This window comes from Drosophila simulans, chromosome 2R, assembly GCF_016746395.2.
Source record: "Drosophila simulans strain w501 chromosome 2R, Prin_Dsim_3.1, whole genome shotgun sequence".
NCBI classification, from domain to species: Eukaryota; Metazoa; Arthropoda; class Insecta; order Diptera; family Drosophilidae; genus Drosophila; species Drosophila simulans.
Window position 1 is genome coordinate 6,956,088 of NC_052521.2, and position 16,550 is coordinate 6,972,637.

Genomic DNA, 16,550 nt, shown 5'->3' on the forward strand with positions numbered 1-16,550 from the left:
CTTATCACCACCTGATTATTTTGAACTTATATATTTGCCCGCCCTTCTCGGATTCCCCAAAGAATGGGATGGCAATATATTTTGGGTACAGTGTTGAAAAGCGAACAGTTTGAACTTTGGACCGGCATAAAGCTTTTTGCTTTGAGCTTTTTGACATTTCATCAGCGACAACAAATGTATTTTGTTCTCGTGTTTACCGGGTTTGCTGAAGCTAACTGAATAATAAATTGAATAATAAATTGCCAAGATGTCGAAGGCTGTTAAGTACTATTACGATTTCCTATCGCAGCCATCTCGCGCCCTCTGGATTGCTATGAAATTGGGCAAGACCCCGTTTGAAGACTGCCCGGTTGCCCTGCGAAAACGTAAGAATAAATAACAAGTTACACACGTATATAAAGGTATAAAGATCTAACATTTGGAACGGTTATACTCCAGAGGAGCAATTGACCGACGAATACCGCAGTATAAATCGGTTCCAAAAGGTACCGGCCATCGTGGATGGTAAATTTCAGTTGGGCGAGAGTGTCTCCATAGTGCGGTTAGTTCAAGTTTCCAGACCTCGGATTGCCAGGTTAATAATACAGATAGATTACACATTTCAGATATCTCGCGGACAAGGGAGTCTTCAGTGAACAGCTCTACCCCAAAGCCTTAGAGGATCGTGCGCGTGTGGACGAATTCCTCGAGTGGCAGCACTTCAATGTCCGCTTGGTCTGCTCCCTGTTCTTCCGTCAGGTGTGGCTTCTTCCGGCAAAGGGACTGGCGCCGGCTCCCAAGCCAGAGGCTGTCAAGAAGCTAATCAAGGATGTGGAGAGTAATTTGGGTCTACTGGAACGCCTCTGGCTGGAAAAGGACTTCTTAGTCGGCGACAAGCTTACCGTGGCAGACATCTTCGGGGCTTCAGAAATTAATCAGATGAGTAAGACTGGGCCCACTGATGTATGAATGAAATGAATTCTATTAATTACGATTTATAATTTAGAGCTCTGCCAGTACAACGTAAATGAGAAGCAATTCCCCAAAGTGGCCAAGTGGATGGAACGCGTTCGTGATGCTACCAATCCCTACTACGATGAGGCCCACAGCTTTGTCTACAAGACCTCTCAGCAGGCACTCAAGGCCAAAAACTGATTTCCTTGCGATTTTGACTGTTTCTTTGTTCATTGCATTTATTAGGATTTTAAGACCTTTTTGTGCCTTATCTGATGTTTATTGTGTTCAGTTCTGCGCTGCAAAACTCCTAAATGTTAAAATAATTAGAGACTCTGAAAAGGGGTGCTATCGTTTGCCGGATCAATAATAGTTTTATTTGGTCTTTTTATATAATATAACTATCTTTGAAGTTGGGAGCCAATTTTGAATTTGCCCCCTAGAGCGGGACAACAATAATAGCACAAGACCAGTGTTGCAAGGTGACACTCAAGATCTTTTGACTGGAGCTTTGCTTAATTTCTCACTTTCCAGCTGAAGATTGCTTGCCGGCTGTTTGGAATTTTGGGCTGAGGAACGGGAGCAATTGACCACCATGTCCAAGCCAATTAGATTCTATTACGATTTGTTGTCCCCGATCGCCCGTGGTCTATGGATTGGTTTAAAATTCAGCAACTCGCCCGTTGAGTATTGCCCGATTGCCCTGCGAAAATGTGAGTCAAAGTAATCATCTAAACTGCCCCGGGACTCATTTATGTTTTATTAGTTGAGCAATTGACCGACGAGTACAAGAAGATCAATCGATTCCAGAAGGTGCCCGCCATTGTGGATGGGGACTTCCATTTGTCCGAGACCATAGCGATTATAAGGTATGGGAAGGGGCCATCATTGGAAAGCAATCTCACTTTTGGATCGTACATTGCCCTCTTGCAGATATCTCGCAGACAAAGGTCAGTTCGATGAGAAGCTCTACCCAAAGACTCTGGAGGACCGTGCCCGAGTGGATGAGTTCCTTGAGTGGCAACACCTGAACATTCGGCTGGCCTGTTCCCTGTACTTCCGAGATGCCTGGCTGTTTCCCATGAACGGGATAGCGCCTAAGCCCAAGCCAGAGGAGATTCAAGCACTGATTGATGGAGTGGAAAACAATCTGGGTCTACTGGAGCGCCTGTGGCTGGAAAATGATTTTTTGGTTGGGAAAAACCTGACAATGGCTGATATCCTTGGCTCTTCCGAAATCAACCAGCTGAGTGTGTTAAACTAGTGTAGAGATGACTTAACGAAACTAATTATTTTTATTGCATTTAAGGGCTCTGCCAATACAGAGTGGACGAGAAAAAGTTCCCAAAGGTGGTCAAATGGTTGGAACGCGTAAGGGAGTCCGCTAATCCCTACCATGACGAGGGACTGACTTTTATTGACCGAAAATCTAAGCAGGCGACGGCGGCAAAGTTGTAAGGACTGAAGTACTTACCACGTACTAATTAACCAAATTCGTATAATTAGTTTTATGTTGTTTAGTTTTGATTTGTCTGCGTTCGTACAAAGATTAAAAATGACTACGTTTTATATGTTACGCTCTAGACTAGTCGATGTCTAGTTTTCTGAAGGATCCTTCGATTCCAAAAAGTGATTCGGCATTAACGGGCTGTCCTCGCCGCAGCTTTTCATTCGTGCCATAAGAAGTCTCCTCCTCGAAGAATGGCTTGTAGGCCAGGAGCTTGGTCCTCCATGTACTGACGACGTCCTGGATGGTTCCGTTGCTGCCCCCATACTCAGCTGGCAAGCATTCCTTGGGGACATACTTGTAGAGGCTGTCCAGTTTGGAGTGTATATGAAACTAGGCGGGTAGAAAATGTTCCCTAGTGGTTACACTTTTGTGACATGTTTGATAAACTCACCCGTTTCCGAATCTTTTCGCTCATCAGGCTCTTGGCAATGGACATGAACTTCTCTGCACTGGAGTGCGCATTTACAAAGTGGAAACCCTTGGGCCTGTAGGGATACGCTTTGTCGCCCAAAACGGCTAGTTTCTTGACCAGCACCGCGTCGAACTGGAATAGGTGACCTGCCCCAACGCCCTTCATGTCGATGATCTCCACAAAGCCGGATATCATAGCATTGTCGTCTTCCCTTATCTGAATCTCGCCGAGCATCGTGTTTACCTGGACAACCTCGGCAATGGAGTACTTCTTCGAGTCGTATTGGCCGTAGCGGGAGATGTGGATGCGAGGACCATCGGCCTGCAGTGGCTGCGGCAATCGGAGGAGGCAACTGCAATTTTAATAAATTATGAGGAAACATTCTGTTTACTACCTCTAGTAGATCTCACCCTGTGTCCAGAATGCTTAGCTGCTTCTCACCCACAATGCGATTCTTGTAGAGCTCGGGCACGGCTCCCCTCATCGCATAGAAGTTGTCCAACTTGAGTTTGGTTTTCTCCAAGCTGTATTTGCAGCCACGCAGGAAGGCGACCAGGAACTGGGCATCCTGGCGAGCCTTGAGATGAGGTTGCTTGGAGATCCAAGTGCGCAACGTTTCGATATCCTCATCGATTCTGTCGGGTATCTCTCCCAGCTCGTCGTGCGCCTTTTTGGCCAGCTCTGGACTCAGGCTGCGTATGGAATTCGAATAGGCCTCCGACATGGCTACTTTTCGCTGGGTTTGCCTTATCACCACCTGTTCGATGCAAAGCATAGGTTTGATTTATTGAAATTTTTCCAGGTGCGATTAGTCAACCGGTTGCTTTTGGCCCCGATTTCCGCCTAGTTATGACAGTAACTGGTGTCTCTTGAGCGACGATTAGATAGTAGCCATGCCATATGGCCACCATTTCTTCGTCACTGAAGTTCGACATAGTCTTGGCTATGTTTTCGATTAGATTGAAATAGCTGCTACTTAAGTAGAGATCGAAATCTCTGTGGAATTTGCAGTGTGTCACAGTCTTAAAACGATTCGTACATGCGAGGAGCATTAACAGCGATGCTAAGTCTGGAGCCCATGGCAAAATAGCAATATCGCTTATCAAAAACAATCAACTTGCTTGGCCTGTCTAATCAATGTATTAACTGCTTAAGCAGAATCAAAATATTTGTGTAATACCCGGCCAATCTAAGCCATAACAAGCAAACAAGGATAAGAACACAATAGTTCAATCCAATAGTTATCTCTGGAGCTTGTAAGCTCTAGATTAGTTCGTAATTTAAACCGACCGTATTTTATACTGCCGTATAAATTACATGGTAATTAGTATGGGCGCTCAGGCCCTATCCGAAATCAAGAACACACCGCCCGCGGGGCAACAAAAGATACTCCTTATCGGCAGGGATCACCAATCAGTGCTCACCAAGTGCTCGTAAACCCAGATATCAGGTTGTTTTGCACCGGGATCAAAAGCAAGCGTTCGGGTCTATCTTCGCTTTGTCGCGACCTCTACTCACAATTGTCTTTAATTTAATACGGGCTGGCCTATATGCATATATGCATATATGAATGTATATAATAGATATAGTATACTTGATATGTGCCGCCTCCTCGCCAAAATTGAGTGCTGTACCGCTGGGCTTGACTGTGGGCGCGCAACTGTCACCGAGTCGCCGTGGAATCGCCAACTTTGGGTATGGTTCTGGGTACTATGGGACTACATCGCGAACGGTGGGACTGTGGAACTGTGGAACTGTGTGGACGTCACGGCTGCGAGGCGAGGTGACGCATAGCCTAATGACAGTCGTCGGAGCAGCGGGAGCGATATATTCATACGCCGGTAGAACCGAGCGAAAGATCTCGCATGTGGTTGCCATTACCCGACCCGAACAGCTGGTGACTGTTACACTAAATTAACACCTTGTGTCAAACGGCAGCTAATTCCGGACGATAAGATAAGGTCATCGGAGGCCATTAACAGCGGAGTTATCATTACAATACCATTACGATCGCCGCGGATCTATAGTGCTTCAGATAGCGGTGGCACTCAAAGATGAGCCGACAGGAAGACTCCATTGAAGCTAACATGCTTTATAAATAAACCATATGCACATTGCTGATCCTGCAGAGCGGCAAACACTTTCAGGTGGCAACCGTCATAACTAACTTATTAGATTTACCTCAGTCTTGTCTATACTTGGAGATAACGATATTATCGCTTATGATGCATTTGTTTATTTCAGTGATACGATTATACGTATACGATAATATTGTATCGGAGTGAGCTCCCATTTTGGGTTTTTAGCTTCGTCATCATGGCTATATCAAATTTTTGTGCCCATCAGGGCCGTTAAATTGGGTCGGTTTCCCAGTCTACCCAGTGCACTATGGTCCAGAATTCGTTTTTTTTGGCATAAAGTCTAAATTTTTATGTCAATATATCGTCCTCTAGCAATTATTTTCTAATAGAAAATTGATCATATAAATAAAAACCAAAAACAAAATTGACCAAAAGCTTCACTAAATCGTTTTATGAGCTTTTAAAGTTGAAGTGTTAAAAAGCTGATTGAGAGAATGCAATTTCCGAAAAATTACTTGCTTACTTTTGCATGTGGTATGATCGTTAATACGCATCCAAAAATTATAGTAAAATATGGAAAATAAATGCGAAGGTATGATGTTTTTAACTTATTTAGGTAATATATGTATAGTTGTACTGTTTTTATGTTGTGTGACATCCAATTTATGTGTATTTTAACAGAAAATTCTAACGTGTCCCCTGTGTTTCGTGGAGTATAACTAATTTTCTGACAATTTCTGACAAAAGTTAAAAACGTCAGTTTGTACCTTTAACTATTGTCTTTCACGGTAAAGTAATATCTTTTGCCCATTTTTGCTCGTTTTCTTAAAAATTTGATTTTATATAGGCAATTTTGAGTTCTGACATAGCGTCCTCCTGCACATTTGGAGGCGTAACAATAGGCAAATAAGTTATGTTTCAGATTACGTTTATTCCGCAATTAACAACAATAATCAGGAATCGAAACAGACAGAAGATATTGACAAAAAAATAGTAAATTTTGAATTATTTATTAAAAAAAAACTGCCCGAGTGTAACAGATAACTAGACCGATTTATTTCCAAACATACCAAGTGGATGGCGTCAAAGATAACAATTCTTGTTAGAGATTTTGAAAACTCCACGACACCGAAGCAAATGGGACGCCGAAACTTATCTTACCAAAATGCAGGAGAAAGATTAAAAAGGAAACTGAAAATACGAGTGAAGCCCGGAATAAGCTTTACAAAAGAGACCGACTATCACATGCAAGGAAAGATAGTCGGATCAATAGGATGAGTGATATTTTCCACAGAGCGATTGATAACTCGGACCCACTATTATCAACAATTAGTTTAAAAGAAAGAGAGAGAAAAAATAGGAAAAACCACTTCCGAAGGCAGTAATAAGTCTTTTGGAAATACAGTATAATTTTAAACCTGATTCATGAGACAAAATATTGGATTCACAATCTGATTCTGATTCGAGTTCAGATTCGGAAATTTAAAATGTAGAACTAGAAAAAGAAGAGGGCGATTATTTTTAAAACAACAATATACACGACTTTAAAAAAAAAAAAAAAAAAAAATGATATTTCGTTGACTCCTGAGTCATACCAGTAATTAATATGGGAGGCAAGAGAGGGCGTGGTCGCACAGACTTCAAATTTTCTGTGCAAACTATTTGTGATTTAACAACAAAATGTACAAAGTTTCAAGTCTGTAGCTCAATTTTTAGACTTTATGCCAAAAAAATCGAATTCTGGACCACAGTGCAGTGTATGTACGTTTCGGGGTTTTTTGTTTTACAAACCCTACAATCCGTAAAAACGTGATATGTCACCTACATGACAAGCTAGTTACAAACGAAGTAAAAAGGTAAAACCAGTGATAAATGACGAAATTTTGCATTATATATATCTTTATTCATAGAGTTTTATTTTGGGTAAAATCGTGTAGAAAATGACAGTTTGTAGCTTAAGTATCTTATGTAAATAAAACTAAAAACTAACCAAAAGGTAAGGTTATTGTTTTTTGTTCAGTTTATCTTTTGTTTACAATCGCTCAGAATTTATGATAATATCACATATATATATAAATAATTAGAAAGGTTCGTCGAAACAAGTAAAGCGGACCATAAGGTCCAACTTTCTTCAATAAAAGGCATAGCTATTACTTATTCATAAGGCAGTAGTGGTCTCGAATTTCAACATTGGAATTTCGATGCTTTCTGTGAAATAGAACATATTTGTTTCTACGTTTAAGTAGACTACGAGTTACCTTATAGTCTTGTGCACTTATCCTATATGTACGGAATATGTATCTTTATAGATCTGGTAAAACAGCCCTGCTATTTGTCCAATAGATGGCGCCAGTGTGCCCAATTGGCAAGTGTCCATGAATAAATCGGTCAGTTTGAAGTCGCAGATTTGTCATCTATGTGCGACTTTCACTGGTGTGTTGATTTATTTGCCTTAAACCTAAGGAAAGGCCGCTCGGTGTCGTCTTTGGGGGCATTGAAGCGCCAGACTGTCACACAGTGGCGCTCTGCAGTATAGATGCTATTAAAAATCTGCTCAGGCCGCTACAATTTACAACTAAATCGTAAACACTTTTCGATTTCCAATTTAAAATTGGCCAAGCTTACATTTAAGTTTCACTTTTTTTGCCTAAGTAATTTGCAGCTTTGCAGTTTTTTACTTCGCAAGCTCCTTGATGAATTGGATCATAACAGACCAATATGCTTCTTTAATTTTTGGTTACAAAAACCATCTCTCCTAGTTCTAGACATTTCTTAGGCTACGCTACACATTCAATCTTAACTCCGCCAGGTGGCGATGGCTAGCAAAAGGATCGGAAGAAGGAAGTGGTTGATCCTTAGCTCTCTGGAGCCACTTCTCCCCGTTTCCTCGCCCTCGTTCTCCCCGGATACCAAGGAGGCCGTCCAGCGCTGCTCGTCGTCCACCTCGTTAGCACTGCGGGCGCACTGCATCCACTTTCGTGCCGAGAGCTTAGCCCTGGCATGGGCCACCTTCATGCGGTCGTCGTTGAACTCCCAGTATCCCAGGTTCTTAAAGAAGTACGTCTTGCCATCCGAGTACTGGAATGCCGCGTCAATGTTGTAGCCCACTCCCGACCAAATGCTCATGTCGCGCGGGTAATCCAATTCCACCTGACCCGTGTAGTCGTCGATGCGCCAGTACAGTGTGCCGCTGGTCATGTAGGTGCGGTTGTTGTGGCCCCACACGAAGGAGGCATCGATGTGGGTCAAAGTGGGCGGCAGACCCAGACTGGCAAGTGGTTTCGGGAAGCCAGGAGCTAGCGTCACCGAGTTGAATACATAATACTCGCGACCTGGGGCACAAAAAAGGAAAAATAAAGGTTGTTTATCATCGAATCTCTAAACCATGATCTCTAACTCACCTATGAAGAACACAATCTGTCGCTGCTTGTTTTCGTATACAGCATCCACCTTGGTGAGATTTTCGGGCAGAGCGGACCAGTGTCTCCTGGTCTCCGTGGGATAGCCAGGATACAGACCAGAAGTTCCAATGCGCCACAGGTACTGTTGAACGAGATTCATAGGTAATCGTGGGTAATGTACATGGGTTACTAGTTGAAAAGCTTACCGGTCCCCGAAAGATGAACAGTTCACCGCGGATCATCGAGATGGCATCGTAGTAGGTCATACAGGTGTCCGGCTTGGGTTTCCGCGGCTTGTTATGGTGGTGGTGCTGCCGGTGAACCGTGGGGTATGGCTTGCTGGTGGGTCTCAGGGTGGTTCTGGCCGTGGGAGTAACTGGTTCCCGAACTCCATTCCTATTCCTACGTTCCCACTCCAACTGCCGATCACGTTCTCTTTCGCGCCGACGATCCTCCTGCTCCTGTCGCTCTTGCTCTTGTCGCTCCTGCTCCTGACGCCTCCTTTCATTCTCCTGGCGCTCCCTAGGACGATTACGTTCCTTGTTGGGATTCCTATCCCACTGGCTTTTATGTTCATTTTCGCGCCGACGATTCTCCTGCTCTTGTCGCTCCTGCTCTTGCCGCTCCTGCTCTTGTCGCTCCTGCTCCTGACGCCACCGCTCCTCCTCCTGTCGCCGCCGTTCCTCCTCCTGGCGCCGCCGCTCCTTCTCCTGGAGCCGCCGCTCCTCCTCTTGGCGCTGACGCTCCCTCTCCTGGCGCTCCCTGGCACGATTCCGTTCATTGTTGGGATTGTTGCTGGGATTGTTCCAGGGCCAGTAGGTCGGTTTATCTGCCCGGTAAATCATCGCGCGCATGGTCGTCGTGGTTGTGGTTGTTGTGGTTTGTGGTTTGTAGGGCCCCCAGGTCTTCTCCTTGGTGCCGTACAACTGCTGGATGCCGTAGCGATCGTCGTCGGGCAGCTTGCCCGCCACCTCGTTATTCTGGTACCATGGAAACATGACCGCATCCGGGATCGCGGAGTGGGCCAGTCCCAGCGAATGACCCAGTTCGTGCAGGGCCACGTTAAAAAAATTGGTTCCTGCAACGACAGGACACGGAATGCAACATAAATACGCTGACTGGTTAATGGCGGGCGGAAAAAAGGGCCAAACAGGGGTGGGAAGGGGGCAGGATGGCTGCAGGATGGGGGTTAAGACGGGCTCGTCGCCTTGACGACTTTGTAAGTGGCATAAAAATGGCGACGCTTGCAACATTTTAAAATGGCTGCCAACGTCACGCGTCATGCTGACAATTTTTTATTGGCATTAAAAACCATTAAAAATGCCGAAGCGCAATTCGGGGTCCGTGGGGCTTCGGCTTCAGGGGTCTACGGGGTCTACGGGTTCTACGGGGTCTTCGGGGTCTGTCCTGACGATTTATTGTGCTAAATTACAAAACGCAAGCGGCAGGCTGCAGGCAACGCGTCGCCAGTCATGGTCTTCTCTTCCACTTCCCCCTTCCCCACCAGAGTGGGCCAACTTCCCGACCTATTCCCAATTCCCTACCGCAGCAGCGTATGCAGCCTTTATTGATTTTGCCCGCGTGTGGTTTCGGTGTAACACGCCCTGCACTTGGCGAAAAACAGATGTCGATTATGACAACAAATGAATTTTAAAACCTAATTAGTCAGCATCCCCTGCATATCCTGCTTTACTACTATTTAATAATACTAACCATCAGTTTTCGAATTGATAAAAATAAATTACAATTTCAAACGATATTTATAAAAGTACGTATCATGCCCTGCACTTAACAAAAAAATTAATTAACTACAATAATTTATATGTGTAATCAAATAGATAGAAATAAGTTGCGCTTCTAAATCAAATTACTATCGAAAAATTGTAATTAACGCCCCACACTTAGCAAACATATAGGGGTCAATTTTGCGTTATTATACAACTTCATTAATAAACTAACGATTTAAATATAATCAAATTTTTCCCAGTGCAAACCCAAAAAAACCACAGACCAGACAGCGCCGCCAAAACACTATTGCCCTCTAATGCAATTAGTTAACGTCAAAAGAAGAGCATTATTATGTGGCCTGGCCAACGGACTTGATGAACTGCACCCACCATGGCTATCATCGGATTCGCCGTCAAAGTTCCACGTCTCGTCCGCATCGAAATGGGCATCTCCGCCACGCCCCTCGCCGGGATAGAAGGCGTGGGCCAGCACCTGACCAGGTCCATCGAATTTATAGCCATCGCCGTGCGCGCGCCTGCAAAGCGAAGAGAAAAGGACCAGCGTAGATGTCCTGGATTAGTTCGGTGTTTCAGTGGAATTACGAGCACGGCCAGGGGGAAATCATATTCACAGCTTATCTAAGAACAAGCAGCTGCCACATAAACTCTTTGATTCAGACACGGCGGCCATGGCCATCGACTTTGTCATCGGTGGCATTTCATCATCGACGTCGTTGGATGGCCATGGATTTAATACTTGGCTTATTTATCGTTCGCCTGCTTTTAAGTGCAATTTTATGTGCGTTTGTTTATGGCACTAAAGACTCGCTTTTTTATGATCTCCCCCACCGCCTACCAGTGCTCGTATCCATGCAACCCCAATCACCGGATTCGCAATCCCAGTAGATTTCGGAGTACTCACCGCGCAAAGAGTATCTGGATGTCGGCCTGGTCGCTGTACACCTCGCGGAATGTCAGCTTCGAGTGGTTCGCCCAAACGTCCAGGGCGCTCTGCACCATTCTTTCGACTTTGGAGGCATCGGGCATCGACCTGTTGACCATGCTGCAAGGAAAGACGAGGAAACATGATATCAGCATGCTAAGATATTCCACTTTGTATGGGTTTCCTCCTTTGCATAATACACACAAAGAGAATAATGTGGTATGGTATGTATTTCATGGATATTTATATTTATATTTATAGTTATATATTTGTGGCTGCATTAATTATAACAATGCATAATTATAACAATGGATATTATAACAAGCAAGCCAAAGTCCCAACTTTAAATTTACAAAACCTTCAAACTAACTTGGATTGTTCTACTATGAATATACCCAAATTTTCTTTCCGTGCACGCCTTGTAGGCACCGAGTCTCTTTCTTATCTTGGAATATTTTGCAAACCGCTAATATGGTGGCCAGTGCCAACTTTCACCCGCCCACACACTCCACTTTCACTTTGTCATGCAAAAGTTTCGCTCACTTAAAGACATGGGCGGGTCGGCGTTTGGTGGCCTGCACTTAGTTCAGTATTTTGTGAACTCTGTCTGAAAGAGTCCGGCAAACACACATAGTACCTGAGAAGTACGAAAACCTGGCTCAAACCGCAGCGGGTTTGCCTTTTGGCGTCAACTCTCCACTGGCGACTTTGCCCCATTTCCGTCAACAAAGTTTCCGTATTCCCACTCCCGCCGCTCCGGACAAACTGAGATATCTGTGTGCTGCTGCCGTGTTTCCGCATTTTATGCAAATTAGTTATGTTTCTTTTATGCCGGACCCAGTCTGTGGCTGCTCCTGCTGCTGTTAACTAACGCAGAAAAAATAGGGGCCGAAAGTTGATCCTTTTTGCGGTTTACCCAGGACCTTGTTTGCCTCTCCGCCGTATGCTTTCTCCATAGCAATTTGCCTGCGCATTTTTTTCCCCTTGCCTAGTTTGACTTTCTGCCATTGTCTTTTGGCCAGGATTCCCTAGGTGCGTGCTGTTCCTCAATATGCATTAAGGCATCTAGCCACTTGCAGCCGCAGTGATCGCCCCACTTAAAAGGAACAGCCGTTTTCCCTTGCTCCTGCGGAATCGTCCCGTTTCCAATTACAATTTTTCGATCCATTAAGCCAGGACATACAGATTGACTGGCCTCCAATATGGGCTATTTCATACTGGTTAGGAACGGGAAGCTCAAAGAAGCCCACCTTTTTTGTCTTATGCTTGGAAACCATTTGATTTTGAATTAGTATTGATTTGTGTTTTGTGTAATATATGTCCAGAGTGCTGTTAGTGCAATTTTCTTATAGATTTTCCTAATAGCATTTGATTTTCCTTCGCAATGCGCACAAGGACTTAGTTCGACATCCCACTCATCCCGCAGCAGTCTGCTTACTTGGTGGCACACATATGAATCCTGTGAAAACATCAACTGGGCGCACGTCCTGTCAGCTGCCGCATGCCACTTGACCTGCCACATGAACTGGGCAGAACGGACGGGCTAGAACTTAGCCCCGAACTTTGACTCCGACTTCCATTTCGACTCCTGGCGCTGGCCAAACTGAATCACCGTGTCGCAGTTCATTTCCATTGCTCGACAAAAACGTGCTCAATTGCAACGCCATTTGTTTGCTCGGCTGTTGATCTGAAAGGCCCAAGCCTTTCGGACTCGGATTCAGATTCGGGCTTGGAATGGGCCTTCCACTGGGTGGCCATGGTGGCCATGGTGGCAGAACTGTGGACCGTTTGTCGTTTGGTATTTGCGCAGAGCTTGTTGCTTGCCAGGGCAAATTAACTCAAGCCGGTTGCCGTTCACTCCGGAATGCCAAATCCCCCGGTTGTTAGGACACTCCGACTGGCAACCCTTTGTCGTGCTAATTCTGATGCTGCCGCCTTTGGATTTAAATGCAAACAGCTGCACTGCATCCGGTCACGTAGCCATTTGCAGTTGCTTCTGCTGCAACAGCGCCACTGACGCAGCTTGACCTCTGTTTGTCTTTGCCATGTCACTCTGTGTGCCCAGCATTTAAATTATTATGAACCCGACAGGCGGCAGGACCTTTTCCTGGCTATTTCGGTGGATGGCTGGGTGGATGGTTGGGTGGCGGCCCGGAAAAGCGGAACGTGCATTCGGGCTCTCACAACGGGCACTACCTAGCTGTCTGGGGAAACGTGTGCTTCGGCCAATTTGTAGCCTTACACGTAAAACAAACTGAACAATTAGCCAAATGGATGGAGCCCACTCTCTATGGCCTGTGAATAACAAAAGGAAATCGCTGGGCTGCGTTGCCTGCGAGTCCTTTGCGCTGACAAACAGTCCTCACTACTCTCCTGATGACCAACAGTCGAATGCTTTTCCAACGAAGTTCTACAAATGCTTGAAGTTTAACATGAGGGCTGACTGAATTAAAAAAGCCAAGACATTGTAATGCTAAAAAAGTTCTAGCTATCTAGAGTTGTTTCTATGAAGTAATGCCTTTTGCAAATTCAATATATAATACAATCAATATATAATAGCTTTCTTATGGTTGCATCACAAAGCTTGACGTCCATTTCTACGTCATTGAACCAAGGTATTAATAGATATACGCGATAGTAAAAAAATGTAAGGTTCTATATAAGGAGTTGTAACTTAAAGAACCTCTCAGTTCTAAATAAATTATAGCAGAATGCTATCCATTGTGTTTCTGTCTTTTTTGGTAAGCATTTAAAAAAAAAAATGCACACTTTGTATTAATGTTTTCGGTAATTTTAAGGCTCTGGCCAAAAGTGCTCCCTTGAAAACAAAAAATGAAACCCTCTGTGAGTTTTTTAATGATGTCGATACATATAGACGCAAACTGATTGAAATGCATCTAAATGTTTTAAAATCTACTCTGGAGCAGGAGATTATAATTACAAAGGACGACCCAGATAGGAAAGAATATGTGACCTTTCTGAAAAACTATTTAGACCGAGGAGATGACATCACTTCTTTAAGTTCCAATGCAGAAAAACTCGAATACTTCAGAGGTTTTTTGATCGCGGCTCGGGAAAAATCAATAGTTCTCCCAGATCTTTTACTGAATGTGGTTACATCTAAGGACGAGCTGAAAGCCAACTGGGCTGAGGATATGAAAAACAAGTGGGCGGAGCAACCAGTTAATTTCCTCGATCTATTACGCGCCTATAAAAATATACTCAAAGGACCAACTGATTTGAATGTATCCGCCTTCAAAGATTTGAAGCAACAGCACATGTGTGAAAAGATTGAATACAACAACTCTATGGTAAAATAAATACATTTTCGCTTGAAATAATTACTTTTGAAATATTGTATCTCAGGATTTCCATTACAGAAGTATATGACTTTGAGTCTTAGTACTTTGGGATCTAAAGACTTTATTTCGAAGATTTAAGCGATGCCAAATAGAAAGAGTCATAAATATAAGAGTATATATATTTATTAAATGTGAATGTTTTGGGCTTATGGTAAGTTGATTTCGCCGATTTAAGAATAGTTTTAATGCACCACGTTGCCAAATATCAAGTGGGCTAACAAAGGCTTGAGCCGCAAGCAAATCCCCGATATCCTTGCTCATCCTGTGCGATGTCGCCACTACGCCAACCTGTGACAACTGAAGCCAACCGATCCGCCATACATCAGTTGGCGTACACACATGCGAATTTTGATTAAAATTGCACCGGCTTGGCGGTCGACAGGATGATAGTAGTATCCTTGTGGTGGTATCCTTGCAGACTGCCGTCTGTCGATGGCAATTGATTGAATTGAGCACATCGAGCCATGAAATGTTTGTCCGCAGGCTAACAACTAAATCACCGTCGGCGGCAGGGAGAGCTTTGCATGAAGTCGGCACTAAGTCACGGCCAAAATGCGGAGAGGCGGTCAGGTGGCGGGGGCGGGGGGCGTGGCATGTGCCCGTAGCCGGAATAAAGATGCCGTCGTAATGGAAAAGGCCGGAGGCTCAGACTACTGCGGGCATTGAATTTTGCAATTTCTCCTCAATCGCATAGATTTTTCTTTCGCGCAGAGACAATTTCGTGCACATTTTACTCGAGTTTTCCTGCCATCAACTTCCGCTGAAAGTTTTTCCAGCTTTTTACTTATTTTTTTGTTAGATTTTCGCTTTGTTGTCAGACAGCTATCGAAAAAGTTTCGCCATGTTTGTGCTGCTACTGCTGCTGCTGCAGCTAGCAAAATGAGTTTATTTTTTGCTTAATTTCGCACAAATTAAAACGCTTGGAAAATGAGAAATCTTCCTTTTTCGGCAATTTTTCCTTGTCGTCACGCGAAACTTTGCTGCTGCTGCTTAAAATTTCAAATGTTCCGGGGGTATTTCGAGTCAATTACATAACTCTTGTTGCTCAGCTGGACGCACTTCGACATGAGAGGAAAAGTGAAAAGTGCTGGCGGCCAAAAATTTTCCGCCGAAGTGCAAAGTGGCAGGAACATGTCTCATAAGTGTCGAGCTCAAGTTGGTTTACTCTGGATATTATGGCCAAAGAGCCACCGTATCGGGGTTAATTTAAAGCCAGCGGATAAACTTTGCCGAGGTCTTTAAGCCAGCTTAAAATGCCGGCGCACTGTATTATTTTACCTTTGTGCACCTGCTCGGGGTCGAAAATCTGAACTCCGCCCCATCGACAAACATAATTATGCTTAACCGTCTGCTCGGCATTAAAAATGTAAGCCTTTGTTGTGCGATGTGTGTGTGTGTGTGTGTGTGCGTGGGCCAAAAAGGGTTTGAAAAGGGACGGCTGGGAGTGGAAAACTCAATAAAATAGCTTAAGAGCAGGACAGCCAGCCAGCCAGGCTGAGTCTTGAAATAATAGCCCGAACGGGTTATACACAAACTGGCCGCTTGTATTTTACGTGGTTTTCCCTGGCTTTTGGCCGAAAGCCACAGAAAGCCACACGCAGCGAGGCAAACAAATGACTTTGCATCTTGTGTTGTCATAACAAATTTAATTAATAAATAATCGCAATTTGGCCACAAGAGTAATAACGAAAAAGTACGAGAGAGTAATAACTGCAAATTTGCCATTAGCCCGAGCTGCGAGATATTGACAGGTGTATATCCTGGCTGATTCTGCTACATATACAGATATCCGAGCCAGCTCCCAGTGACAAGTCTCAAGTGCTTAAAATTGCAAATGTTATTTTCTCATAGAGCGACAGACAGACGACCGACACATGCGGGATGCCAAAGGCCCCAAAAGGTAAATATTTGCCACAAGAAGCTGCCCGGAGTATGCCATGCCATCCATACCCATACCATGCCCCCGGGGAACGACATCCTGGAGTGGCGGGCAGGAGCAGCCTCCCAGCTACGGAAGCTGGCTGTATCAAATGGCATTCCTGTGCTGCGAGTGCCATATGCACTTATGAATTTATTGCCCGAAATGATTCTTGCCATTAAGCATTATTAAATCGACATGCCTCCGAATTTCGCCCGCGGCCTCTAAATTCCTGATGGTTTAAGTCGTTTGTTTTCATTTCA

The 16,550-nt window shown here is 44.4% G+C and overlaps 4 protein-coding genes across 6 annotated transcripts in view; 2 read left to right on the forward strand and 2 right to left on the reverse strand.

The window, feature by feature from the left end:
• Positions 1–134: 134 nt before the first annotated feature.
• On the forward strand, positions 135–1,305 carry LOC6733742 (glutathione S-transferase theta-1). The gene is made up of 4 exons (XM_002080752.4): positions 135–365; positions 439–541; positions 606–922; positions 986–1,305. The coding sequence occupies exons 1-4, from the start codon at positions 248–250 to the stop codon at positions 1,132–1,134; spliced, it is 687 nt and encodes a 228-aa protein (XP_002080788.1). The 5' UTR covers positions 135–247; the 3' UTR covers positions 1,135–1,305.
• Positions 1,306–1,433: 128 nt separating this feature from the next.
• Positions 1,434–2,509, forward strand: LOC6733743 (glutathione S-transferase theta-1). The gene is made up of 4 exons (XM_002080753.4): positions 1,434–1,646; positions 1,700–1,802; positions 1,867–2,183; positions 2,243–2,509. Exons 1-4 carry the CDS (start codon positions 1,529–1,531, stop codon positions 2,389–2,391), a joined length of 687 nt encoding a protein of 228 aa, XP_002080789.1. The 5' UTR covers positions 1,434–1,528; the 3' UTR covers positions 2,392–2,509.
• On the reverse strand, positions 2,436–4,579 carry LOC6733746 (alpha-tocopherol transfer protein-like). Of its 2 annotated transcripts, none has more exons than XM_039292622.2 (4): positions 4,450–4,579; positions 3,266–3,612; positions 2,835–3,207; positions 2,436–2,773 (listed from the first exon to the last, which is right to left on the reverse strand). In XM_039292622.2, exons 2-4 carry the CDS (start codon positions 3,577–3,579, stop codon positions 2,519–2,521), a joined length of 942 nt encoding a protein of 313 aa, XP_039148556.1. In that variant the 5' UTR covers positions 3,580–3,612; positions 4,450–4,579; the 3' UTR covers positions 2,436–2,518. The 2 variants fall into 2 exon arrangements, with proteins under 2 accessions (XP_039148556.1, XP_016026706.1); XM_016167161.3 differs by having other exon boundaries at positions 4,374–4,545.
• A 2,226-nt stretch (positions 4,580–6,805) lies between these two features.
• LOC6733748 (matrix metalloproteinase-2) overlaps positions 6,806–16,550 on the reverse strand; it is a 72,609-nt gene continuing 62,864 nt past the window's right edge. For both annotated transcript variants that reach the window (XM_016167159.3, XM_016167158.3), the window contains 5 exons: positions 10,987–11,127; positions 10,455–10,600; positions 8,544–9,415; positions 8,338–8,479; positions 6,806–8,268 (listed from right to left, as the gene is read on the reverse strand). In XM_016167159.3, the coding sequence (XP_016026708.1) occupies positions 7,733–8,268; positions 8,338–8,479; positions 8,544–9,415; positions 10,455–10,600; positions 10,987–11,127 (1,837 nt within the window). In that variant the 3' untranslated portion in view covers positions 6,806–7,732. The remainder of the gene's footprint in view (positions 8,269–8,337; positions 8,480–8,543; positions 9,416–10,454; positions 10,601–10,986; positions 11,128–16,550) is intronic.

What these genes read in the sequence shown, in the direction of transcription:
- LOC6733742 (XM_002080752.4), top strand. Translation starts at nt 248, where the DNA reads ATGTCGAAGGCTGTTAAGTACTATTACGATTTCCTATCGCAGCCATCT. An exon ending in CCCGGTTGCCCTGCGAAAAC is followed by an intron (nt 366 to 438) that starts GTAAGAATAAAT and finishes GTTATACTCCAG; the next exon opens with AGGAGCAATTGACCGACGAA. An exon ending in TTCAGAAATTAATCAGATGA is followed by an intron (nt 923 to 985) that starts GTAAGACTGGGC and finishes TTTATAATTTAG; the next exon opens with AGCTCTGCCAGTACAACGTA.
- LOC6733743 (XM_002080753.4), top strand. Translation starts at nt 1,529, where the DNA reads ATGTCCAAGCCAATTAGATTCTATTACGATTTGTTGTCCCCGATCGCC. An exon ending in GAGACCATAGCGATTATAAG is followed by an intron (nt 1,803 to 1,866) that starts GTATGGGAAGGG and finishes GCCCTCTTGCAG; the next exon opens with ATATCTCGCAGACAAAGGTC. An exon ending in TTCCGAAATCAACCAGCTGA is followed by an intron (nt 2,184 to 2,242) that starts GTGTGTTAAACT and finishes ATTGCATTTAAG; the next exon opens with GGCTCTGCCAATACAGAGTG.
- LOC6733746 (XM_039292622.2), bottom strand. Translation starts at nt 3,579, where the DNA reads ATGTCGGAGGCCTATTCGAATTCCATACGCAGCCTGAGTCCAGAGCTG. An exon ending in CTAAGCATTCTGGACACAGG is followed by an intron (nt 3,208 to 3,265) that starts GTGAGATCTACT and finishes TTAAAATTGCAG; the next exon opens with TTGCCTCCTCCGATTGCCGC. An exon ending in GCGAAAAGATTCGGAAACGG is followed by an intron (nt 2,774 to 2,834) that starts GTGAGTTTATCA and finishes CTACCCGCCTAG; the next exon opens with TTTCATATACACTCCAAACT.